Here is a 26,709-nt window from a genome sequence, read left to right as displayed (position 1 = left end):
AAACAGCTTACAACGGCTTCAGATAGCTTAAACGGTTTAAAACGGTTTTAAACGGCTTGAAACAGCCAAAAACGGCTCAAAAGTTTTTGGAGACAATTCAACCGATTTGTATGAATTTTTCATAAAAGGTCCGTATTACTTAACATTGCTTAGCCCCCATTTTATTTTTATGATGAATTGATTAAAAATAAAATGACGGCCAAATTTTATATGGGAAGTGTCAGTCCCCAAGGAATATCGAAATATCTTCAAACCAGATGACCAATAGTCAATATCGACACAGATTCCAGAAATAGAAATGTTTTTGAGAACTTTTGAGAAAAATTGTGCCAAAATATTGAGAAACCAAAATGTTAACGCGAATTGAACATTTTTATGATGAAAAAATGAAACTGCCTGTAGAGGGATTAAGAAGAGAGTACGAAAATCAAAATCATTTTGTATCAGCCAAAACAAGCAAAAAATATGTCTAGCTCTGAAAGGCAATATTCAATAAGGCACTGATGGCAAAAAATGTTTGGGAATTTCATGCCGTCAGGTTGCCAACTATCCATTTGATCTATTCCATGTAAAATTGTCAGAACACAGGGCAGCAAGCAGACAAAAGCCACTGAGCACTTGGTCATGCTTAGATCATTTCAGCGGAAATAATGGACTTGTCATACCAAAATCACGAAGCACTTATTAATGATTATGGTTGGGGTCGATTGTTCCAAAGTGAGTGGCGTACTTACATGAATCGTAGACGGGAACAAACATTAATGTTCGTTTGCTTTTTGTCACGTTTCTCAAGTATCAGCTGTACAAGCGTGAATCACACCATCAACCTTGATATTTTATCAGCTCACTTCCTAACTCATCACTTTTCATTAGTATTGAGGATATATTCAATATACTCTTTTGTCACATTGAAGCACTGATCTGAGGTTATTACTTTGATATAAATTCTATGCTCAACTTATAAGGACGTCGCCTTCATATTACAGTTTTGGAAACACGTGAGTAAATTTCATGTGGCCTAAGACAAAGTGTGTGTATACAAATAATGGTTTATGTTCAGAATATCATATCCTGAAAACAATTCAGTTGAAATTAATTGAGAAAGTAATTCCGTGGCATCAATTTGGGTCAAATTGTAGAAGTAGTTGACGAAAAGGAAGACAACCTCATGTATTTTGGAAAATCGTTCGATTTTGGTGTTTCTTCTCCTTGGCATTACGTCCTTACTGGGTCTGAGACTGCTTCACAGCTTAGTTTTCAATAAGCACTTATACAGTTATTAGCTGAGAGCTTTCTTTGTCAATGTTGTCATTTTCGCATTCGTATATCGTGTGACAGGTTCGATTATACTCTATGCCCTAGGAAAAAAAGGAAATTTTTATCACGAAAAAATCCTGGACCGACTGGGAATCGAACCTAGACACTTCCAGCATGACTTTGTTTGGTAGCTGCGGAATTTAGCACTAGGTTAAGGAAGACCCTGATTTTGGTAGGTACCCAAATAGGGTGTTATCTCAATCGATTTTTTTTTAAAATGATGTTGATGGTTCTCTTTTTACGTGTTTATCCAGAGTAAAAAAATACTAATAAAAGAATCAGCTCTACTGGATATAAGACAAGTGAGGAATTACCGTGTAAAGAATGGCATTGCGATTTAGAATGCCTGCCTGTGACAACTGGACAACTTTTTTTGGGGCCAAACAACCTTTCTAAAATCATGGAATGAACTAAATGTGGTTGAAGAAATTAAGGTCAAATGTAGGGTTTAATTTTATTTTTGCTGTTGATCAGTATTAGTCTACCTAATTAATCATCTCCGAGACCATGACCGTGTGATTCGCTGCAGTCATTTGCGTAGCCTTCGCTGCGTGCCGACAAAAACTCTATTCTAATTAAAAGATTGTTATCCCTTGACACCTTAAATTCACAATAGGTTTTATGTTTCGCTCTATCCCAACCTTCTTGTCACAGTGATGTTCTCTACCGTAGATGTGAATTTCATTTTTTTTTATTCTTCTTTATATTTTTGCTCTACAGTCTCATAATGAGCTTGTCGTCGTCAGCACCGTTACATCCGCTGCAGAAACGGAACCCAACTGCCTCGATGGCCTCTGTATTGGGATGTATCTGTCTGCTGCTGCTGCTGCTACCGTTGGTCGCCGGAGTCAAAGAAACGGAAATTGATCTTAAAACTGCTAATCATGGCTTTAGTCAAGATCATGCAGCAAAAGGTAAGTGCAGTAAAAAAAACGTTTGAAACTTCAATAAAACGCATGTAGAAGTAATGAAAAATGGTCTCTTAAAATATATAGCTCCGTTTGAAGAAATCTGGCTGAATGAATATTTTTGACTCAAAGCATTAAATCTCATACAGGGAAAATGTACCAGTTATAGCTATAGTGATTTCCTATTTGGTCATATGTGAATGCTCGAAACATTTACACTTCGAATACTTTAGAATATTCAATTCATGTATATTTGTTGTTTTGTCAGTTTACAAAGTGTATCATTAGATTAACAATAGAGTTTTGGTTTTCCTTACAACTATTTCATAATTCAGTTTGTCATTTGACGTAATTTATACAATATCGTTTGAGCAGCTCTGCAGGAAAATACTAGCAAAAAACCTGCAATCATTACTTTTAGAGATGGGACAGAAAGAGGAAGGATTATTTACTTAAAACTATATCACAGACAAATTATGGCACCAAATTGACGATCAAATCGTTTTCCGAAATTGTGCATCCAGTCCAGAATTTTTGGAGCAGCTTTGTGGTCCATGAACCCAAGTGTTCAGTGTGTGATACTTCTTGTAGCTCATCAGATGAACAGTTGAATGGTAAATCCAGCATCATTTTCAAGATCTTGTTCTGCTTGACTTGAAGTTTCATGCGACGAGACTGAGCGCAGCTGTGCCAAGCTGGAAAGCCGTATGTGATGATAGGCCGGAATATCATTTTATATATTAGTATTTTATTCACGCTGTTGAGTCGTGATCGACGACAAATTAGAGGATAAAGCATTTTAATGAGTTTGTCACATTTCCCCAATATGCTTGCAATATGCTTATCAAACTTAAGCTTTTTATCCATCACTAGGCCAAGGTATTTGGCCTCATCCGACCAAGGAACAGTATGGTGCATTGCTGTTAATTGCGTTTGTGGTAGGAAACGTTGATTACGTCGTCGAGTGAAGAAGATAGCTTGAGTTTTCGACGGGTTTATCCTAATTCTCCATTGCCGTTGGTAATCCTCAATAGCTTTTTGGGCTGTCTGTAGCTTTTCGATGACCACCTCTGCTTTTTTGTCGACAGCCACAAAGCCAGTGTCGTCAGCGAATAGGAAATATTCGACTCCGTTCACCATCACCATGTCTGACGTGAAGATATTGTACAAAATCGGGCTCAGCACAGCACCTTGTGGAACACCATAGGGTATCTGTTGAACGTGAGACAGCTCTCCCTTGACGATGACTTGGAAGCTACGCTCTTTAAGGAAAGATTGCAGAAGCTTCAGGATGTACATTGGAAAGTTGGCAGTCCTCATTTTGTGCAGAATTGCATCTTGCCAAACGGAATCGTAAGCTTTTTCCACATCCAAAAGTACCATGCCAGCTGACTTTCCACTGGTGAATGCAGTTTTAATGAACTGGGTGAGACGAACTAGCTGATGACTTGTGGAGTGACCACGTTTGAACCCAAACTGTTGCGCAGGAATGATGTTGTGACCTTCGAGGTGTCCTTCGATTCGAGACAAAATGACTCGCTCAAGTATTTTGCTCATGCTGGGCAGCAAACTGATAGGACGATAGTTCGCAGGAAGAGTTATGTCCTTACCTGGCTTAGGAATTGCAGTGACAACTGCGTGTTTCCAAACTTTTGGAAAGTAGGAGTTCCTCAAGCATGCGTTGATGATTTTAGTGAGCATAACCAATCCTTTTCGAGGAAGATTCTTAAGAAGTGCGTTCCGGATTTTGTCCTTTCCGGGTGCTTTCTTCTGTTTCATAGATTTAATGATTTTTTCGATCTCTCTGGGACGAATCATTGGAACATCGTTGATCGCGGTTGCCGTATTAGCGATGAGATTACACGATTCCTCAACAGCAATGGCTGTTTGATCGTCGCTTGGTAAAGGGTTACGATGAGTACTAGCAAAGCATTCTGCGAGGAGGTTTGCCTTTTCAGAAGGAGATGATATTAGAGTGTTGGTGTCAATTTGATGCAGTGGTGGACTATATTTAACAGTTTTACGAAGAGCTTTGCTGATTTTCCAGACATGTTTTGCACCGTTTTCCAGATTGGAGATAGTCCTAGAGAATTGACGATTTCTTTCCGACATGCACTCCTCCCTAATCCGGTTATTGAGTGATTCAACTATCATCAACATTAGAGGATCACGAGTACGAATCCATTGTCGACGACGGACGTTTCTTAGCTGAATTAACTGGCGAGTAGAACTTGAGACCTTGACATCCTTATACATCTTCGTTGGCACATTTGGAACTGCTATTGCTTCTGCTTCCTTGAGAGTTGTGGTCAGAAGTAGGATGGAGTTGTCTATCGCTGCGGAGCAATTGAGGTTGTTTATCACACCGGCAGTTAGATCGATTTTCTCATTCACCAATCGCTTGTACAGTTGCCAGTTAGCTCGTGCGTAACATCGTGATGTGGAAGTAACAGTGATTACTGGTGCGATTAGATCTATGTCGAAACGACCCGGCAGGTGATCCGATGATAAATCGTTAACAACAGACACCGTTGACATATTAACCAAGTTATTGGAAAGAACCAGATCTAGCGTTGACGGCCTGCGACCGTTTTGAGGATTATATGTGAACGCGCTTGGGGCATGAATGAAGAAATCAGAGGAAGATGCGCGGGAGGCCAAAATGTTTCCAGCTTTGTTCGCTCTCAAACAGTTCCATTGCCGATGACGTGCATTAAAGTCGCCCGCAACGAAGAAAGGCTCGGGGCGTCTCACTAAGTTGTTAATGTCCCTTCTAAACGTGTTCCAACTTGTACCTCTGTGTCCACCTGGAAAATATGCGGCAATAATGTGGATCGGTTGCGCTGCATTTTGGATTTCTATCCCGACGGTTTCTATTGCTCCTGTAGTGAGGTCCAATTGTGAAAACTTTATGCCTTTTTTGATAGCAATAAGGACACCACCACCTCGCTCGTTGTTATTTGATCTCCTGTCACTACGAATGCAGTGATATTCAGGATGGTGAAACGAATTTTTAGGTGATAGCCAAGTTTCTGTTACGGTAGCAACATCAATTTGGTGCTGGTTTAGAAAATCGAAAAATTCAATTCTCTTTGGTAGGATTGACCTACTGTTCCAGTTGACAATATTAAGCTTGGTTAAATCACCCATGGTATAAGTACTTAATCATCAGCTCAGACAGAGCGAAGAATTGCTGTTCCTTAGTTCGGCAACCACTGAGCCGGGCAAACATATCTCTGGCGAGACACAAAAATTCAGAAATCGTGAATAGATTTTCATCGCAATGGTTTGCAGAAGTTGCGAGAGGTGTGTTGGCAGAGATTTGCGCATAAGTAGCTCTTCCTTTTGCATTAGGAGAAGTTCTATGGAGGGCTGTACCTTGGCCGACTAGGGATGGGAAATCATCGTTCGTCATACGAGGCGGGCGTTGTACAGGCTTTGTCTTTCTCTTCTCAAGGTTTTCCAGATAGGCTTTCCTAGTTGGACAACCACGAAAATTGGCAGTGTGGTTTGCACCACAATTCGCACATTTTAACAGAGACCTATCGTTTTGTTTGCTGCTGAGATTGGCTTTCTTGGGGAGTGTGCATCCATCGGTGAGATGTTTTCCACCACATTTCACACATTTGGGTGCAAGGTTGCAATTTGTAGAGCCATGTCCAAAACGCTGACAGCGATAGCATTGCGCAGCGTCGTCTGCACGTTTCTCATAAAATCTCCACGATACAGCTACATTGAACAGTGCTTTCGTTTTCCTCAGATCCTGTATCTTTACGGAACCGCGAGGAAAATAGAGTACGTATAGTGCATACGTATCTTGAGATGTCTTCGTGGTCGACAGAACTTTGACGTCACTTGGGTTAATGTTAACTCTCGTTAGTTCGTCTTTCAGTTTCGATAGTTCGGCGAGTGGCAATCCTGACAGAACGAATTTAGCTGGGACGTTATCTGACGTACCGTGCGTAAAGAACGGAACGTTCTTACTCTTTAATGTCGATATGGTTTTGTCGAACACATCCTTTGATTTGGTTAAGAGTTGCACCGAAGATTTGTTGCGCTTTAACAGGAAATCCTCACTCTGTGGTGTGGAACAGTTCTTCAGCAGCTTGAATATATCACTGATTGTGGAATCCATGATGAAAATCGGCGGCAATCTAACTTTGGAAGGCTTCTTCGATTGCGCACTTGCACTCGGAAGTTCACCCTCATCATCGTCACTCAGTGGTTCAAATTGGTTTGGAGATATGAATGGTGATGCGACGGTATCACCATCGCCTTCCGTAAAGTCCAATTCACTTGTACAGGCATCAGTGTTGGCGTATGCCATCGATTGACCCGATATTCTGTCCAGAGATCGAACACGGGTTGGACTTTTCGAAGCACTGGTAGGATGGGTCAGTGTTTTGTTCACATACTCTGCCATACTGTCTTTGGGGATTAAGGTTAGAGTATTGACAGATTTTGTAGCATTTCTGTTTATGATCCTTTGAGACGTCCTGGTGGCCGCATCCTGCTTCTCCTGACTGCTACCGGGTTTGGGTTTCCCCAGGATGCAGACGCACGAATTTTACTTGCGAACGCGACGGAAAAAAACGATCCAAAAATTCAGAGTACGCGGAGGCTTGTTTACTTCTGAACCAGTGGTTCTCAAACTGAACTTTAGAATATTTTAACATCAAGATACATTTGATATCAGTAGTGAACATAAATCAAGAAGTAAGCATAAAAACATGATTACAAATTTGAAAATTATTCAACTACCACGTATGGCGAAGTAGAGAACCATTATGTCCATAACTGGTACACCTACGCTACATCTTGGGTCAGCGTACTTGAATTGCGAAGAAATATGCTTCGCCGTGAAAAAAGTGTAATGAACTTGAAGGTTAACGCAAATACCACATAACAAAATCTAAATTAATTTATTGGTTTTTGCTCAGCTAATTTGTTGTTTTCAATGAAGCACGACAATGACCATTATGCTGACGTTTTTCTAATAGGAACAATATGTGCCGATGCTCTTCCGATAGTCTTCAACAATACTGCTTGACCTTAATGATTCTTTACCAGATGTGAATAAAACTCAATGGCGGCATCTGGTTTTCATCTATCTGAAGTGGAGATAATTTGTAGTGTGCAGATTAGAAAAGCAAACGGTTCCATAGCTATATATATATATTCATGATATGACTGAAATGAACTGCAAATGTTTTCATAGCAATCAAACTGGGTAAACTAAATTTAACCATCCATGTCACAAACAGCTTTTGCGTTGAGCAGTTATAAGATTGCAAGATATTTTGTCATTAAAAAAAAAACAATTGCTGTAACTTTGTTTCCCTATGAGCAGTCAGCATGAAATTTTGACAGAGAACTACAACTATTCTCAATTGTATTATAACAAAAAAAAAAAATTCAAAGTAGAGTAACGGTCGAATTTTTGACCCCTCAAGGAAGTGATTTTAGTTCTTTGTCCCCATTAATTAATTGCATAGCGTAACCAAGTTAAAGAACATGCCAAAATGGAGAGAAAAACTTCCTCTACGAGATAAAAATGCCCATACGGTCATGTAGGATCCAAAAAATGTCAAGAATTATTGAATTATGAAGCAATGTTTTTCATTATTTTGGACTCACCAATACATTTTGGACCCTCAAAGTATATATTTTGGACACCCGGCATTTTTTATTGCTTGGCGACAAAGTCCATGACACTGGTTGTATAACATGCTTGCTCATAGTCTAAATCATCGATTGACAATGGAAAACCGAAGAAATTCTACGCTTTTAGTTCAGAAATTTGAAAAACGTTTTTGTTTACATTTGAAAAATTTCTGACGGCTTCAATTCTGTGTGTAACGTGTTGTAACGGTTGCATGGATGAATCGATTAAATTCAATTAATTTCAGATAAAATAAACACATTTTCCATGTGCAAACGGTTGATGCAAGTGCGGAATAGTCCTATCTTTCCAAATGTCATGCGAATTGAGTTGGTCTTTCGATTTAAAATGGGAAATTTACAGGAAAATGGCTCAGGGGGTCCAACATATATAGGGGTCCAAAATATGTTGGTTACCCTACTTGTTAAAAAGTTAGGCACCAGATCAAATAACTGAAAATAATTGTATTTTAAATGTCTTCTGAATTTTGAGATTAAACATGTATTTTACTCATCATTTCAACAATTTCCATTTCAGCTATAAATGCATAAACATGTTTGTAGTTCTCTGCCGAAAATTCATGCGTATTACTCAAAGTTACAGCTTGTAAAAAATGCGCATTGTGTATGAAAATTGGCTTACTATTATTCTGAACGAATTTATGACATTTAGTCGAAAGACATTTGGTCGAATGACATTTAGTCGAATGACGTTCGGCCGAAAGTACATTTGGTCGAACGGACATTTCGTCGAAAAGGTTTAGTTGCAACAGAAAGCATATGATATTTTGTCGAACCGATATTTCGTGGAAAGAAAGTGGTCGAATCCAAATAGTATGAAAACAAAGGCTTACGTTTAGTCTGACTATCGTCGAGAGTAGCATTTTTTCGCTAATACATGAGTGTTTGAATAATTAAAAAGGATTAGCCATTTTACCAACAATCTGTATGCGATAAGTAAAATTTTGTTATTCATTTTGATGGACGCTCTCCCAACATATTGATCAACCTTTTGCGTTTTTTGACGTTTCATGCTGCTTTTTCGTTCTGGCATGATTGTTTATTTATTTATTTATTTATTTATTTCGTCAAGCATAGGTAGACTACATACAATAATTACAATACTTTCTTACATGCTATGGATTACTTCTATTGTTTTTTAGTCGTGTTTTAAGCTGCTCTTTGGACATAGTAATGCCAATGAATTCGCAATGTACATTATACTGACGCATCATACGGTTTATTGGCCCGTTTTGAGCATAATGCGTCCTGCATGATTTTTCTGAAAATATTTTTCTTGTTCTTAAATGCCGAGAGGGTGTGTAGAAGTTAAGTTGAGAAAGAAGTGCAGCAGAGTCTACACGGTTTGAAATAATGTTGTTTATAAAGAGAATCATTGCGAACTCCCGGCGTTGCTTAAGTGTTTCCAAGTTGATGAGCATGCAGCGTGCTTCATACGACGGAAGTGGCAGTACAGTCCAATTCAATTTCCGAAGGGCGTATAAAAGGAATTGCTTCTGTACTGATTCTATGCGTTCTTCGTGTACGACATGGTACGGGTTCCATACTAGGTGACAATATTCCAGAATTGGTCTTACATATGTAATATACAATAGTTTAATAGTATATGGGTCTTGAAAATTGTTACTGAACCTCTTAATGAAGCCAAGCATGCTGTTTGCTTTGTTTATTATGGAATTATAATGTTCTACAAAAGTGAGTTTAGAGTCTAGGATTACGCCCAAATCCCTTATAATTTTACACTTCTGCACTACTTGATTTCCTAAAAATACTTCGATTGGAGGTGTGACATATTTTCGACTAAATGCTATTGAATTACATTTTTTGATATTGAGTTGGAGTAGACTTTTTTTGCACCAAGTGAAGAATAAGTTAATGTCATTCTGGAATTCTTCTGCTTCGCTAGAATTACTTACTTCCATGAAGAGCTTCATGTCGTCTGCATATATAAGAAATTTTATTTTTCTAAGTAAAAAGGAAATGTCGTTTACATACAAAATAAAAAGAAGTGGGCCTAAATGAGAACCTTTGGGTACTCCAGAGGTTACAGAAATGGGTGCTGATAATTTATTTTGAAAGCGTACTATTTGTTTCCGATCTGATAGATATGACTGGATCCAATTCAAGAGTCCTGGCTCCATTCCTATTTTTTGCATTTTGAAGATTAATAATGGTATGTCGATTCGGTCAAATGCCTTACTGAAGTCAGTGTAGAGGGCTTCTACGTGCTTGCCATTGTCCATTGCGTTGAGAATGAAAGATACAAATTCTAGCAGATTGGAAGATGTTGAGCGGCCTTTAAAAAAGCCATGCTGCCTACAAGTAATTTGGTTTTTTACTTGCTGGAAAATTTTGTCGTTCACGAGAGATTCGAAGAGTTTGGGGATACAGGAGATAATGGCAATTCCGCGATAGTTCCGTATGTCAGATTTTGTACCTGATTTGAAAACAGGCACCAAATACGAGGATTTCCACGCTTCTGGGAACTTTCCATTATTTAGAGACATGTTGAAAAGGCGTTCTAAGGGAAGGGTAAGTTCTTCTGAGAGATGTTTGAAGAACACGGGTGCAATGCCATCCGGTCCTGCTCCCTTTGACGCGTCCAAGTTTTTTAGTGCCGATAAGATTTCTTGTTGGGGCCCAGATAGCCGTAGCGGTAAACGCGCAGTTATTCAGCAAGACCAAGCTGAGGGTCGTGGGTTCGAATCCCACCGGTCGAGGATCTTTTCGGGTTGGAAATTTTCTCGACTTCCCAGGGCTTAGAGTATCTTCGTACCTGCCACACGATATACGCATGCAAAAATGGTCATTGGCATAGTAAGCTCTCAGTTAATAACTGTGGAAGTGCTCATAAGAACACTAAGCTGAGAAGCAGGCTCTGTCCCAGTGGGGACGTAACGCCAGAAAGAAGAAGAAGAAGAAGATTTCTTGTTGTGATAGTTTTGCAATAGATATATTATTAGAAATTTCTGGGAAAAAAGAAAATAAATTGCGGTCGCGGTCTTCTTCGGAGTAGGTGGTATACACTTCTTGGAAGAAATCTGCAAAGAGGTTGCAGATATCGGAAGAGTTTTCACCTACGTTTCCGTCAAAATGCATTCGCGAAGGGAAATTGCTACTTTTTAATTTGGTGTTTACATAATTGAAAAAGTTTTTAGGACATGATTTGACTTCGGATTCGACCTTACGATTATATTCTTCATGTGCGGAGTTAACGGCTGAGTTGAGTTGGTTACATATGTCATGATAATTTTGTAAGTTCGTTGCAGAATTTTCTTTTTTGTATAATTTATGTGCTTTCTGTTTCTTGTTCTTTAGGTTTTTTAGTTGTGGGCTAAACCACACAGGTAATTTGTTATTCTGTATACGTCTTCTTCCTCTCGTTGGCACAGTTTCATTAATGATTTGTTGAATAATTGAATGGAATTTGTCTACTTCGGTGTCGACATTTCCTTCAATACTTATAATATGTTGCCAATTAATTGTACATAGTCTACGTTTGGCTTCTTTGTAATTTGCCTTATTGTATTCCGGCACTTCCTCGTACTCCCAGTCGCTGGGGAGAGAAGTTTTATGTATAAAGATTGAGTATTCAATTGCTGTGTGAAATACCTCATTTTTCCATAGAGGTGATAATGATGTATACACACAGAAATCTTCAGTGCAATTCGTAAATAAGAGGTCCAAGTAAGAATTTAACTGGTTTTTTACGTGATTAATTTGATTTAGGCCAAAATATGATATTTTGTCGAATAAAAATTGTAAAGTACTGTCTTCGCCTACGACTGGGAGTAGAAGTGATTCATTTTCATTGTCTGCAATGAAGTCGGCATTGCGTTGGTTGAAGTCGCCATAAATATGCAGTTTTACTTCAGGTTCCATATTTGAAATAATAGTTTCCACAATTTTGAAAAATAGTTCAAAAGAATGTTTGTTAGCGTGTTCAGGTGGAAAATACACGGATGAAAAAATATGCCTTTCTCCATTAATTAGAGCTTTAGCCCAAATATTTTCGAATTCTTTGTGTTTGAAAGTTTCAATTTCTTCAGAAGTAAAGTCTGCATTGATGGCTATGAGGACTCCACCACCGGACTTCTTATTACAGTGTTGCAAATTTCGGTCGTGCCGAAATACATTAAAATTGTTTCCAAAAATTTCTTCGCTTCTTACGCTTTCGTCCCAGCTAGTTTCGGTTCCAAGAATTACATTGAAAGAAGAAGATAAAAGTTTTTGTTGAATTTCCTTCATTTTGGCTGAGCTTTTCATGCGATTGAAATTTTGGCAATATACCAGAATTTCAGTCGCATTCTGTTGAGAAGACGAAGAAATTTTTGGATTATTAGTAATACTTACATAACTATGTGCGTCAGGTAGCAGAGTTTCCACTTTCTTGTCGAAAGGAGTCCTTATTTCCGAAAACTCGGAGCCTGCAGTTGAAATTTAGAGTCACTCTCACGCAGCTGCTGAAGACGATGGATCCTCTCGCTGGACAGATATTTCCGATACGATTCCAGGTCCGTTACTGCTGCCGAAGGGTCCAGTCCGTATTCCTGATGTACCTCCTTGAAGATTCGAAGCAGATGCTCAGGATCAGATGGGAGACCTTCAGATGCCAATTTCAGACGAATACTGGTCGCAGTAAAGTCATCCACGCATACATTTGCTTGTTGATCGTGCATGTACGCGAGGAAAAGTCGGACGACGTCCATGATTTTCGGGTCACGCAGACGAGCTTTCAAGAAACGACCGTCACCCTCCGTTGATTGCTCCGTTAAGCGCACAATAGGTGGCCGCAATGGATCCAAGTCGAATTGGCTGTCACTGCTACACATTGTTTGGGTTGAAGGTTTTTGTTGTTGTTGAGGTGGATGATGGTGATTGACATACGGATGTAGGGGCGTTGAATTTCCTTGGATTCCTTTTTCTGGACGATACGGATTAATAGTTTCGCCCTTTGTAAAATTGATTGGCTTCGGGACTGAGAGGCCAGAAATTGGATGGTCTGTGTTGGAAGGTGGACCAGAAAATTGAACTTTGGCCATAGCCAGTAGCTCTTTGTCGAGTCCTAAATTCCTGCTGCGTTCAGGTGGCTGGTGGTTTTTTATGCTGTTTGATGGTTGACCACTAGTCATGCGGGAGATTTGTCGCTGTCTTCGTTTTTTTCGTTGTTTGGCTTTGTCAGCGGCTTTTTCTTGAAGCTTTCGACGGTTCAGCTTCATGTCGTATGCTGACCAGTCTTGTTTCCAGCACCGCTTATTTCCCAAAATTCGCCAACCAGAGGAGAGACTGTCAGTTGTTGATAGGGATTCGGAAATTCCTTGTTGTGGCTGTTGTAGTAGTTGTTGTCGTTGTTTTTGTTCTTGTTGTTGCTGCTGGTGATGTGGCTGTAAACTTTCTGCTAGTTCCTCCTCCAAACTCGTTTGAGGGCATCGATTTTCAGTTATTTTTGACGTAGAAATAGTTGCTGACACAAATTTTATTTCCTCGAGAATTTCCTGAAGTGAATCTGCACTATTTTTTGGAAGTGCTTGATCATTATTCAGGATCGAAAGATTCTCGGTTTTTTCAGTTAGCCGTAGAATGTCTTTGTGGACATTAGTCAGCCGTTTGTCCAAAAGCTTGGTTGGTTTACATCTGTTTGGGAGCGGATTGCGTCCAGAAGTTGTTCCTGTTGGTGAAGTAGTTTCCTCACGTCGGCTTCCTTCCGTAAGATGTCCTGGCAGTCGGCACACATGCTCCCGATGACGCTGCACTCCGATGCACGCTGCATGGTATTTTTTGCTGCAGTATTCACACCTCCAAAGAAAGCGGTCGTCACTAATGCTGCACGATGTAACACCACACGGCATGGTTAAAATACACGCACACGCGGGGTAAAGGTAAAAAAGTTACTTTGATACGCTGACGCGCGGCGTGGGTTAAAAAAAGTTGAATTGCTATTACTGGCTAAGCACGAGAAGCGCGCAGAGCTATGTTGTCAAAAAGAGAAAATAAATACTGACTGGTACGCGTGCGGGCCCGGGGTCAGAAGTCTAGTCGTAAAATATTTACAAGAGCGCTACGAAAGCGCGTCCGAACTCAAAGGTGGTTCGGTACAGAATGATTAAATGGAAGTAAGAGAACTTTTGTCGCCTCAGTCAACTCGTCTTCACTTCCCCGATACATAGAATTAGTACACCTTTAAATTTTACCAATTCAATGCTTTTACTGCAAACTCTGTTTTTCACCCGATGCCAACAATACTGTCAGCAAAGCCATATATTTGTTTCAGGTTAATGTTATTGAGCTGGAAGTTACAATAAGCCAATCAGCCTTAAGTAGAGTTATCAACACCTAACATTCACTTCGCCATAATGGATTTCCTTAAAGCTTTTTTTCCTGCCGTTTTAATTCTGATTTCCGCATTTAAAAATCTTTCCCATGTCCATAAGCTGCAAGACCCGAAATTCAAAGAAAGATCCAGAGCACTATCTCCGAATGCTTCCATCAGATGAAGATCAGCAGTTCATTACAAAGAACGATGACATTTCAAAAGAATAATAAATAATAAAAGCATTATGTTCACATCGTTGATCAATAAAATAACTTGTTGAGTAGATTTTTTTAGGGAATGATGATATTTTTAAAGAATAATAAATTCACAAGAGTGGAATGTTTCGATCAATGTACAAAAAACCTACTTCTAAAATTTAATTCGAATAATCATCAAAAACCTCCATTTTGACATAACTTCATATTACAAATAAAAAGATGTATGGAATTTGAAAATAAGACTACATAAAATGTCCCGTTTTTTATTCAACAACATCGAATTATTCAGATTATTCAAAAGAATACGTTATCTTACCAACTTAGCCAAACTTAGAAAATAATAATCAATTTTACCAAATGATCTTTCAATAAACCATTTGAAAATAAGCCTTCAACCAAATTTCCGTTCAACTAAACGTCATTGGACCAAAATAAATGGTCCAAAGCAATTCGACCAAATGTCCATTCGACCAAATGTACTTTCGACCAAATGTCATTCGACCAAACGTCCTAAAGCCTTCTGAACATTATTCTGATTAGATAAGTATTATGCTGTCTTCAATACTAAGTGCAGAATAAGATAACCTATTAAAAACATCTAACATAAATCTTAAGTTATACTCTCCAGAATTGACCCATTCAAGTCTTAGGGGGAGGCATCACAACGAGCATTACGAATAGAATCTATGACATTTGGTCGAAAGACATTTGGTCGAATGACATTTAGTCGAATGACGTTTGGTCGAAAGTACATTTGGTCGAAAGGACATTTCGTCGAATGGACATTTGGTCGAAACCGACATTATGGATAGTGGTCGAATCTGAATAGTATGGAAACAAAGTTTTACGTTTAGTCTGTCTATCGTCGAGAGTACCATTTCGTTGCTAATACAAGAATGATTGAATAATTGAAAAAGTATCGCCCATTTTATAAACAATCTATATGCGATTAACAAAATTTTGTTAATCAATTCGATGGACGCTCTCCCAGCATATTTATAAACCTCTTGCATTTTTGACGTTTCATGCTGCTTTTTCGTTCAGGCATGTTCTACGATTCAAGATAAGCTGATCTTAAATGAAAGCAAGCCAACTTTTGTCATCTCAGTCAACTTGTCTTCCTTTTACCGATACATAGAGTTAGCACAATTTTCATTTTCAATAATTAAAAGCTTCTACTGCCAACTCTGTTATTTACGCGAGGTCATCAACACTGTCAGCAAAGTCATATATTTGCTTGAGGGTTGTTATTAAGGTGCAAGACCCGGAATTCAAAGAAAGATTCCGAGCACTTTCTCCGAATGCTTCCATTAGATAAAGTTGCTCTTCTTAATTTTCATTATTCATTCATCTAAAATTTCATTATGAAGAACGATGATATTTCAAAATAGAAATCAATAATAAAAACATTACAGTCGACTCTCCACAACTCGATGTTCTATAACTCGATATATTCTATAACTCGATGGATTTTGCGGTCCCTTCAAATTCCCATACATCATGCTCTCCATAAGTCGATATTTCTATAACTCGATGTCTCCACTAGTCGATGCCACGTGGGAGGAAAATTTCCCTCTATAACTCGATATTCATCAAAAAACCCTTTAAAAAGAGAGACAAGGACCATTTCTGGTTTGGCAAAAACATAAAAATAAAAAAAATATTTTTTTTGTAAAAATAAGGGATTTTTTGAAAATTTAAAAAAAAAGTGTCCAAAGATATTTTTTAAAAAGGCTATCAACAAAATTATATTGTTTGCTTGCAGAAGTGATCATAAAAGTATTGGAAACATAGAAATTTGAACCTTTGATTTTAAAATATTTGGTTTCGGTATGTTCTATAACTCGATAATTCTATAAGTCGATGGTCCCTTAAATATCGAGTTATGGAGAGTCGACTGTATGTTCACATCGTTGAGTAATAAAACAATTTGATGAGCAGTTTTTCAAAGAATGATGATATTTTCAAAGAATAATAAATTCACTAGAGCTAAATATTTCAGTCAATGTACAAAAAAAACTTCTTTTAAAATGATCATTGGAATTATCATCGAAATCCGAAAAAAGATGCATGAAATTTCAAAATAAGACTACATAAAATGTCCCAACAGTTGATGATTCAGACTATTCAAAAAAATACGTTATGTTACCAACTTGGCAGAACTTAGAAAACAAAAATCAATTTTACCAAATGATCTTTCAATAAGCCATTTGAAAATAAGCTTTCAAACTAAATTTGTTTAATGTCCGTTCAACTAAACGTCACTCGACCCAAATAAATGGTCCTAAGCAATTCGACCAAATGTCCATTCGACCAAATGTCCTTTCGACCAAATGTACTCTCGACCAAATGTCATTCGACCAAACGTCATTCGACCAAATGTCATTCGACGAAATGTCCTAAGGCCTTACGAATATATGGAGAGAATCGATCAAATCTTACATCATTTGTAATCTCGCCCTAAAAGCCATTGGTAACCAAGTGTGTAGCAGCTTGTTTCCAAGCAAATGAATTGTTCAGGATGAATACTATCACCACTGGGAGATAGAGTAAGATCTTCTCTTCATCGTAGCTTTGTTGAATAATGTGTAAATCAATTCATTTGCTCGGTAACAATAAGCTACACACTTAGTTACCAATGCTTTTAAGGGCGTGATCACAAGTTATGCGAGAAATGTAGGTAGAGTAAGTGATCCATTAGTTGTGGGTGTTCCTATAGTTGTGGTAGTGCCATTTTCATTGATTTAATTGAATTAGCTGCAGATCCGACACCGTAAATCGACGTTTTGGCTTATTGATATACGAAATAGCTGAAAATATCGTTCAAATTGCTCTAAAATTGATGAAATACCACCAAACCTGCTTGAACTTTTCTCACTTGTACCAATAGTTGCGGTAAAGTGTTCCTATAATGGAGGATCCCATCAGAAAACAACGGATACCGCAACTATAGGAACTCAAATTAAAAATTAACCTCAACTAAAGGAACAGTGCACCAATAGTGGAGGTATTTTTTCACTGACATGCCGATGGTTGCTGCGATGAAATCAATTTTCTCATTAAGTGAATGATCGTTAATTCCTGTTACAACAATATGAATTTTCAGGGGTTAAATAAAGTTGAACCGCGCTAAGTACCTCCACTATTGGAACATTTAACCTATGTCAAAGACTGTAACATTTTCTACAAAAAGTGACGCGGCAGTCGATAAACTACTTTCATTATAGACATGAAGGTTTTCCTATATATAGAGAAAATATTGAAATAGACCGGAAGCTTGATTTTTTATAGAGATATTAGATAATATAAACTTAAACTCACTCCGGGTTAATCCAGAGAACATTGAATAGGCAAATGAATGTTATATCAGAGAATCTATAAGCATCTTTATTAGGGGATTTTGCACTCGAGATCGGTTTATCTCTTGAGTATCTGTTACGTAAAACCAAATACCCGGTCGTAATACGTACGTAATCAATACGCCCTTACTAGATGTTGAATAGATCAGCGATTTTGGAACGAAACTAATTTAGAGTGCCAAAAGCCAGGATTGTTTGGAGCACATAGCTTTCGAGAACATCGAATAAGAAGGCGATAACTACACCTTGCTATAATTATCGAATGGGAAAATAATAAACTAAGCAGATGCCGCATTTCGCTTGCACAATGCAATTGCTTTACTTAGGAATTATTTATTCTGCTAGCCATAGGTGTAACTCGTTGCATTAATGTGCTCGTGTAGACGATATTCAATTTGATAATATATTCCAGATGGCCAAAACTCTACAGCGAAAAACGTCAGAATATAGACTTTACATCAACTTCGTGAGGGGACCCAGATAGCCGTAGCGATACACGCGCAGATATTCAGCAAGACCAAGCTGAGGGTCGTGGATTCGAGTCTCGCAGGCCGATGATCTTTTCGTTAAGGAGATTTTCTCGACTTCCCAGGGCAAAGAGTACTTGCCACACGAAATACATATGCAAAAATGGTCAATTGGCAAAGAAAGCTCTCAGTTGTTAACTGTGTACGTGCTCATAAGAACACTAAGCTGAAAACCAGGCGCTGTTCAGGTTGGAGCATTAAGCCAGAAAGAAGAAGAATTGGAATTGGAATTGGAATTGTTGACATTTCCATCGACACCGGTCTGGAGTAATTTTGATGGGCTAAAGGTTGTCCATAAATCACGAAGTCGTTTATTTCAGATTTTCAAGCGCCCTCTTTTGTTCAAGTCTTTTGTTTAATTTGTATGGACTGTGGTTATTTACCAGAACCCCCACCCCCGCTTCATGATTACGTGGTTTATAGATGACCCCATAGATCAAGTAAAAATTACCCTAACTTCCATTTTCGCCAACATTTATCTAACATATTTGTATAAATCTGACTCCAACTCAACTTGTTTCAATAGTCTCCGGGGAAATTCAACATTTCAACAAGACCAAGCTGAGGGTCGTGTGTTCAAATCCCACATGTCGAGGATCTCTTTATAATAGACATTTTCTCGATTTTCCAGGGCATAGATTTTATTGGTAGGGAGCCGTATCCTATTCATGGCACTTTTAATTCACTTAGGCAGTGTTTTTTTTTCGAGCTACAGAACTCCTGTTTGGTCACAATAAGCTCTTCTTATTGCAAAGTTTCGGGAAATTCAGCCGAGAAAAACCCTCCATGCCAAAGTGAATCATGGAAGTACCCAAGTGGTTCTGCATCCTACCTGCCATATCACATGCAATAATAGTCTATTGTCAAAGCGAGCTCAAAATTTTTCTAGGGAATCGGTTAGAGATAAGTCAATTTTGTTTTTATTCCGGGTTTATTATGGGTGCCATAGGTAGTGTGTGGTCTTTTGGTTCTGTTGTATGCTCTTTGGACTTGTTCACAAATTTCATTACGCTGAAGGGGGTGGGTGGGTGTCAGTGGTGGAAAGAATCATGCCGTTTACGCAAAATGAACCAATATTAAGCAGGATCCACTCTCACACGCTCACGAACCAACAGCGACCGATTTGGTCACAGATTCTTGCATCGGAAAACCAGAACAAAACAAATGTAAAAAGAGCGTGATTGCTGGATGAGCAGAGTCTGCTCACAGCTGTTCTTTTTTCCGTTCATAGCTATTTTTGTGAATAATTGGATGGATTATGATTATAATATATACATTACAAAACAAACTAATGTACGACAGTATTGAGAAAATTGATCGATATGTGGTGTTATTGTAGAAATATCACAGGGAATCGGACGCGTGATTGCATGTCAAAATAAAATGATGCGATGCCCTTTACAGTATATGTGTTCAGGCGATCGTGAGCAAAGAAAGCAAGAACGCAATCGCACAAAATGAACCATGGTGGCATTTTTCTGGTGTGCATGAACAGACTCTGTTCACCGTTTTACAGCACTGGTGGGTGTCCACGAAATGTTACAGCTCATACAAAATTCGTAGAATATCCGTACGAAAAGCGTTACGAGGGGGTGAGTGGGTACTAAAAATAACAATGTCCAGCGTTTTGAAATTTGTGAATAAACCCTTTTCGGTTAGGCGACGGAATCAAGATCAATCGTGTTCGGCTCAGTTCGCAAATGCAAAAAGCGGAGTGCGTCATTAATCTGTGATCTTTTAATTCTGTTTCTTGCTCATTCCTGGCGGACGACGGATTTAAGATCAATCGTGTCCGGTTTGCATTATGCGAGTGCGAAAAGATATTCAGCCGAGAATGTATTACAAACTGGTGAGCTCGTTTCATGCTTATGATAACACAGGCAACTCTGCGTTTAGGTAATTTTAAAACAAACTATCGATGGTTTGTCAGTACAAGTGTCAGCATGTAGCCTTATTTCTGTTTTATATATTTTAATATACACATACTTTTTGTCGGTACCCAAAACATCCTTTGAGTAGTTCGACATTATGAATGGCGAATTACTTTTTTTTATCAATCTTGTACCAATACCTTTACACCACGATACAACAATTCAAAATAAGTTTAAGGTGAAAGTTATATTTTTCCTCCACATCCATTATCGAAAACATTTTTTAAAGTTTCTCTGGAATGTTATGATATTTGTTTCATGTTTGAGTATTTGACAAGATCAGGGTTTGTACTTAGCTAAAAGTGAAACTTGGGAAATTAAAATTTCAAATAAATCCGGTGTAGTGAGCTTTTTGGCTCATGAACTGCAGAAGGTTGGAGTTGGTGTGACCAGGATAAGGGGTAAATACTTCAACTATAGTCTTATCAACATCTATGATCTGCAAATGGCGATTCTGATGACTTGAGCGACGCGCTCTAACAAGGCCTTGATAAGGCGCCGTCCATAAATTACGTAACGCTCTGGGTGGAGGGAGGAGTATGCTCAAGCGTTATGACTTAAACAAAACATTAAAAAATATCGTACTCTAGGCGTTACGGAGGGGTGGAGGGGATCGAAAATTGACAATTTAAGCGTTTGTATTAAATTGACGCTGCCTAATGGCCTACGACTAGTGGTTTCCGCTTCTGCCAGTGGAATAGCCATCAACAGCACATAACTTAGCACGCAAGGATATTGGGAAGCGCATCTTGAGATACCCAAATGACGATATTTCCAACCAAATTCTAGTGAATGTCCGTCGTTTTTCGAATGTCACTGATATTAAAACTTCCAGGGATCCAAACATCGACTCAGAACATTAACTCGTTATCAGTAAGGCGGTTATTACTCTGTTTAGAAGCTAGACGAGTGGATGAGTGAGTGGAAATCTCAACAATCTATGCAATCCCGTTCATGAGTGGTGAGTTAAACAGCGCAAGAAGTTATAGTAACTGCTCGAAGTCGACCTACATGTGAGAAAAACCTTACCAAACGTCAGCATCAGCGTCATTTTTTCTCTGTTCAAAAAGTAGCATTGATTGGAAACTACTATGTATTTAGGAATAACCCTTTTTAATTCATCGTACAAAATTTTGTGACGTGCACATTGTGACCGCTTGAGTCCTTCTTCGGCGAATATCAAGCTGGTTGCACGACAGTGATTGACGTTGGGTCAAACATTTCAAAAAAAAAAACTAAGATAACTTTTGGTAGTACAACTTGTTGACAGGCAGAGTATTATATGGTGAAAAAAATGAGTTGGGCCAAACAATGACAGAACATTAATGTCCAAAAGTAATTTCCATATAAACTTTGAAAAACTTGTGAAGTATAAGGTTTTATCAAAATGAATTTATATTTCTGAAAGACACTCAAAATCTAACCTGGAAGCGAAACACAAAAACAATATTTAAAGCCACATTTAGGGGCTTATGTAAACATTTTCACCAGATTTTTTTTACAAGATAATGTTATCGAACTCCTACGAGAAAGTGCTTTCTGGATAACTTGTAGTAAATTGCCAAAATTTTTTGAATTTAAATACTGAGAAAATATTTGGCCTACACTGAAAAAAGTTGATGTTCAAAATCTAAAGCTGATATAAAAAAAATATAGTTATATTTTGTTTTAATGCAATTTTGTCTCAAGATAGGTAATTATGTTTACTACCAACCGTCCATACAACGCGTGATGGGCACTCTTATGGAAAAACATGTTTTTCAACCAAAACTTTTCTTGTTTTTTGTCGAGTAGTGTTTGATCCTTCGACCTTGACGCTTGCTCCTGCGGGGGCGAGTGATGAGGGCAGAATCAAACATGTCGCGCGTCAGTAGCGAAGTATTGAAAAAGTGATCGGTTCGTTAGTAGTGTTTGATCCTTCGACCTTGACGCTCCTGCGGGGGCGAGTGATGAGGGCAGGATCAAACATGTCGCGCGTCGGTAGCGAAGTATTGAAAAAGTGATCGGTTCGTTAGTAGTGTTTGATCCTTCGACCTTGACGCTTGCTCCTGCGGGGGCGAGTGATGAGGGCAGGATCAAACATGTCGCGCGTCGTTCGCTCAGAGAAATGAAAAAGCGCCGCGGATCGTTAATAGTGTTTGATCTATTGATCGTGTCGCTTGCTTTTGCGTGGGCGAGTGACGAACACTTTTTCAGCGTTCAATGCGATAAACGAATTATTTCGCGAATCCGGTTAGGCGTGATTATATCGTGGATCGCATCACCAAACATTGGTGACTCCCAGATCTCTACCTTATCCCACTAACCCAATATCCTTTCCATGACAACCGTGGAGATGCAGAGGTGATCTCGGTCTCTAGTAACAACGGTAGTCACACTAACATTCCTTCCCTTCCCCGATGACCGTAAGGACGTGGCCGGCGCCGTTATTGACTTTTAAATTTGAGCTCTCGATTTGTGCATATTGAAGAATGGTAAGCTAATCCCAAGCCCCATTCATTAATTCCCTGTGCAACTTCGATTGTTCTGGTCAATCACGGAGTAGCAACTACGAATTGTACGGTCATCTATGCTTATGCTATGCTTATGCAAAACTTTTCTTGTTTTTTGTCTTGTCTTTGATAGTGTGTCATTTTTCAGACAAAATTTAACAACCACCTCAGAATTCAATGAAAATTAATAAGCGAGTCAATTTTTCTTATCAGTTTTTTCTAAAATGATCGAGAATTCCATATAAAACTTGTCTCATTTCCGGCATACGCCGAAAAAAAAATTCGAAAAAAAAAAGTTGATTTAAAAAATGGCCATTTTTTGGATGAAACTTTGGCTCAAGATAGGTAATTGTGTTAACTATACACCGCCCATATATCGCGAGATGGGAACTTTCAAGGGAAAATAAAATTTGTAACATTTTTTTTTTATTGTACGTGTATTGAAAACAGAACTAAACAAGTGAAAGACACAATCATCATTCAAAATTCAATGAAGCACAATAAGTGAATCAATTTTGTCCAATCAATTTACTTTGACGAATCAAGAATTTAATAACAAGGGGCTCACATCATCAAAAATTAATGTTATTCATAAAATTGTTACCTTGACTTGTTTAGTTTTATTTGAAAAAGACACGCTCAAAAAATTACAATTTAAGACAAGAAATGGTCGGCATTAAGTCTGAGTGGACCAAGTGACATTTTTCATATTTTGAGAAAAATGGGTTTAAAGTCTAACGCTCTGTAATTTTTGAACTCATTTAAAATTTGGTTCAATATATCCACACATCTTTGTGTTACTTTCAAACAATATGATGTGAAGCGATAATCATAAAAAATCATAATCCAAACCTCTGATAGAACGATTCTCTGATGGACTTTGTGCACTTGGTCCAGCCTGACTGAACTAAAAACCACCGTTCAGTGAGTTGGTTCACTCTGACTGAACAATTTCTAGGAAAATAACAATCATTCAATGCTTGCATGGTCAAACTGGGTGCATATCTCTAAGAAAAACAGATTATCAAGACCCTTCGACACCAGTATCGTAAATTCTTTAGGAATCCATATCGTCAATACTGAAATCAGTGGCATTACGATAGCTTGAAAATTAAGGTTTTGCAGGTCAGAGTATTGATGGCCAGAAATATTCAAAAGTGTGTTCAGTCAGAGTGGACCAAGTGAAAATCTTGAGTACCGACCAAAATATACTGGTCCAATAAGCGGGTTCTAGCACATTCCATGCATACACCATAGAACTACCATAAGCTCCTATCGGACTCTGAAATTGACTCAAAAAATGCAATAATCAATCAGTGTATTGTTTTTCAACACATTGTCCACTCTGTCTGCACAGAAATTGTTGCATTTTCTGACCACCCATCGAAATATGATAAATGGTTAAAAATCAAAATCAAATGCATCGAATTAAATAATATTTCTAAATTTGTTGGATAAGTAGAACAATCATTCGAAGTCGAGAAATCTGACAAATTTCTAGATATATTTTTCATTTCCTCGCATTCCGCAGCGTGCTGATCATTTTCGCTGATATGGTAATAAGCACTTGGTCCACTCTGACTGCACACTTTTATCGAGTTTTATTGATCATCACAAGGAAAATTTGTTACATATCTCGCGCAGTTTACAGCATTCTTAAAATCTGATCGAAGTGAAACGGAGGTAAGGTAATTTCGCATCTGATGAGAGAATAATCCAATTTTCCCAAGTTTTGTACTTGGTCCCCTCTGACTTAACGCCGACCAAATGGTTCTGTTTGAATACTTTTTTTCCTTGACCTATCTTGAGACAAAATTCATTAAAATAAAAAAAATGTCAATTTTCTTAATTAAAATTTGAAAGTGTTTTTTTAGTGAAGGCTAAAAATAAGATTTTTATTCAAAAATTAGAAAAAAAAATTCTACAGGTCATACGTAAAACACTTTTTTGTAAGAGTTGCCATTTTTAGATTAAGGAGCCGGATCCTATTCTTGGCACTTTTGATTCACTTCGACAGCAGGGATTTTTTTTGAAAGCTACTAAGCTCTTGTTTGGACACAATATGCGCCGTATTGGAGTGCTTCTTATTGCAAAATTTCAGACAATTCGGTCGAGAAAAACCCTCCATGCCAAAGTGAATCTTGGAAGTGCCCATGGTCGTTGTTCATACAGACCGGATGGAATGATATTTTCGTTTTGTAAAGATATGTCAAGAACATCAATTGTTCTGATTTTTCCGATGTATTTTTTGATACAGATGTTTCATCGAATAAAAAGATTTCATTACTACAGCAAACACTGCATTTGTTATACTGAGTGCGTGGGGTTTGTTTTCCTGAAATCATTGTAGAAATACTAAAAAATGACACTCTAAAGAAATGATTTTCGGTTCTTGTAGCAACTAATTCTTTACACAGCGTAACTAAGTCAATGAACATGCCAACATGTAGAGAAATGTTTCCTCTGTGAGAAAAATGCTTACACCGTCATATATGATCTAAAATACGTCCAAAGTAGTTCAAGTATGAAGCACTTTTTTATTTTTTTGGACGCCTCAATACATTTACATACTAAGCCAAGGACACTCTTGGCTTTGCTCATGCATAGTCTAATCAATCGACTATGGAAAATGGAAAGAATTTTCGCTTTATAGTCCAGAAATTAAAAAAAAGGTTTTTATTTACATTTGAAATAAAAAAATTATAACTTTAATTTCTGCGTGAAGCGCGTTGTAAAGGTTGCATAGATTTCCCGATTTATTTAAATTAATTGTAGTCAAAATAAATATATTTTCTGTGTACAAACCGATGATGCAAGTGTGAGACAGTCATATCTTTCCAAATGTCAGGCAAATTGAATTGATCTTTTGAATTAAACGGAGAAATTTGTTCGAGAATGGCCAGGGGGTTTAAAATATATTGTTAACCCTATAGTGCGAAATACGGCGAAAGACGTTGTTCAATTATGAAGCCACGGTGCTCCAACTACCGTTATTATCAAATAATACCATCCAAACGGCAGTCGGCAGTTGATTCCTTACGTTGTTCTGCACCTCTGGGCCGAATTTGAAAAAAATCCTTAGTCAGAATTTTAAGTTACGCCATTTTGAAGTTTATATGATAGAAATCACATGGTGTATGTCACTTTAACTTGTTTAAACAAACAGATTATAATAATATTTTGTAGTTTTATTTTTTTTATCTGGTTTTAGATTGATGAATCGATCGATCAATGAAAAAAAAAAAAAAAAAAAAAAAAAAAAAAAAAAAAAAAAAAAAAAAAAAGTACTTTTCAGTACTATTTTTTCTACTATTGATCCCTTTACGATCCTTGTTTGGACCCGTGCCTTCGATTTTTCGTTGGACCTGTTGGCGAAAGCTAGCGGAGGTAATCCTTCTTGGACACCGTCTTGGGAATAAACCTCTCGAAGGTCACGTCTTCTTTCGTTTATTAACTAAACATGGTATCAACAACTAACAAAAGGAAGGGTGAATCTCTGAATTCACAACTTCCTTCCAAAAAAGTGGGATTTAAAACTGTCACTAAACGTGGCAAGAATGGAAGAAAGGACGCTTCCCCGGAATGCGAACTTTCTTCCAAGGGTGAAATGAATAATTGTATCGAAATGAGCAATCAGTTCGATGCTCTAGACAAATTTTCCGAACACCAAATCTAAGCAGCCTCTAGCCCAGGCTCTTTGATTCAAGTGAGGAAGCAAAGAGTGCCGCCTATCGTGGTCAGTTGTTCCGAATTTGGGGGATTTAGGCAGGAGATCTTGAACTCCATTAGGGGAATCAAGGTTTCCTTCCAAATCGCAAAGAAAAGAGACTGTCGCGTTTTGCCGGAAACTCTTAAAGATCGTGAACTTCTTCTCAGACATCTTGAAGAGAAGAAGCACAAGTTTGTTACTTATGACGACAAAACTGAACGTTTGTTCAAAGTTGTCTTGAAAGGTCTCTCAA

At 38.0% G+C, this 26,709-nt stretch overlaps 2 protein-coding genes across 14 annotated transcripts in view; one reads left to right on the top strand and one right to left on the bottom strand.

Moving 5' to 3' along the window:
* Positions 1 to 26,709, bottom strand: part of LOC5579261 — a 241,587-nt gene that overhangs the window by 116,059 nt on the left and 98,819 nt on the right. The gene's annotated exons all lie outside the window — the stretch shown is intronic.
* Positions 1 to 26,709, top strand: part of LOC5576866 — a 94,694-nt gene that overhangs the window by 47,040 nt on the left and 20,945 nt on the right. For all 7 annotated transcript variants that reach the window (XM_021852726.1, XM_021852710.1, XM_021852703.1 and 4 more), the window contains exon 2: positions 2,038 to 2,231. In XM_021852726.1, the coding sequence (XP_021708418.1) occupies positions 2,038 to 2,231 (194 nt within the window). The remainder of the gene's footprint in view (positions 1 to 2,037; positions 2,232 to 26,709) is intronic.

Source organism: Aedes aegypti, chromosome 1, assembly GCF_002204515.2.
Source record: "Aedes aegypti strain LVP_AGWG chromosome 1, AaegL5.0 Primary Assembly, whole genome shotgun sequence".
NCBI lineage: Eukaryota > Metazoa > Arthropoda > Insecta > Diptera > Culicidae > Aedes > Aedes aegypti.
The sequence above is the reverse complement of the archived record's forward strand: the minus strand, read 5'-3'. Positions and strand labels throughout refer to the sequence as shown.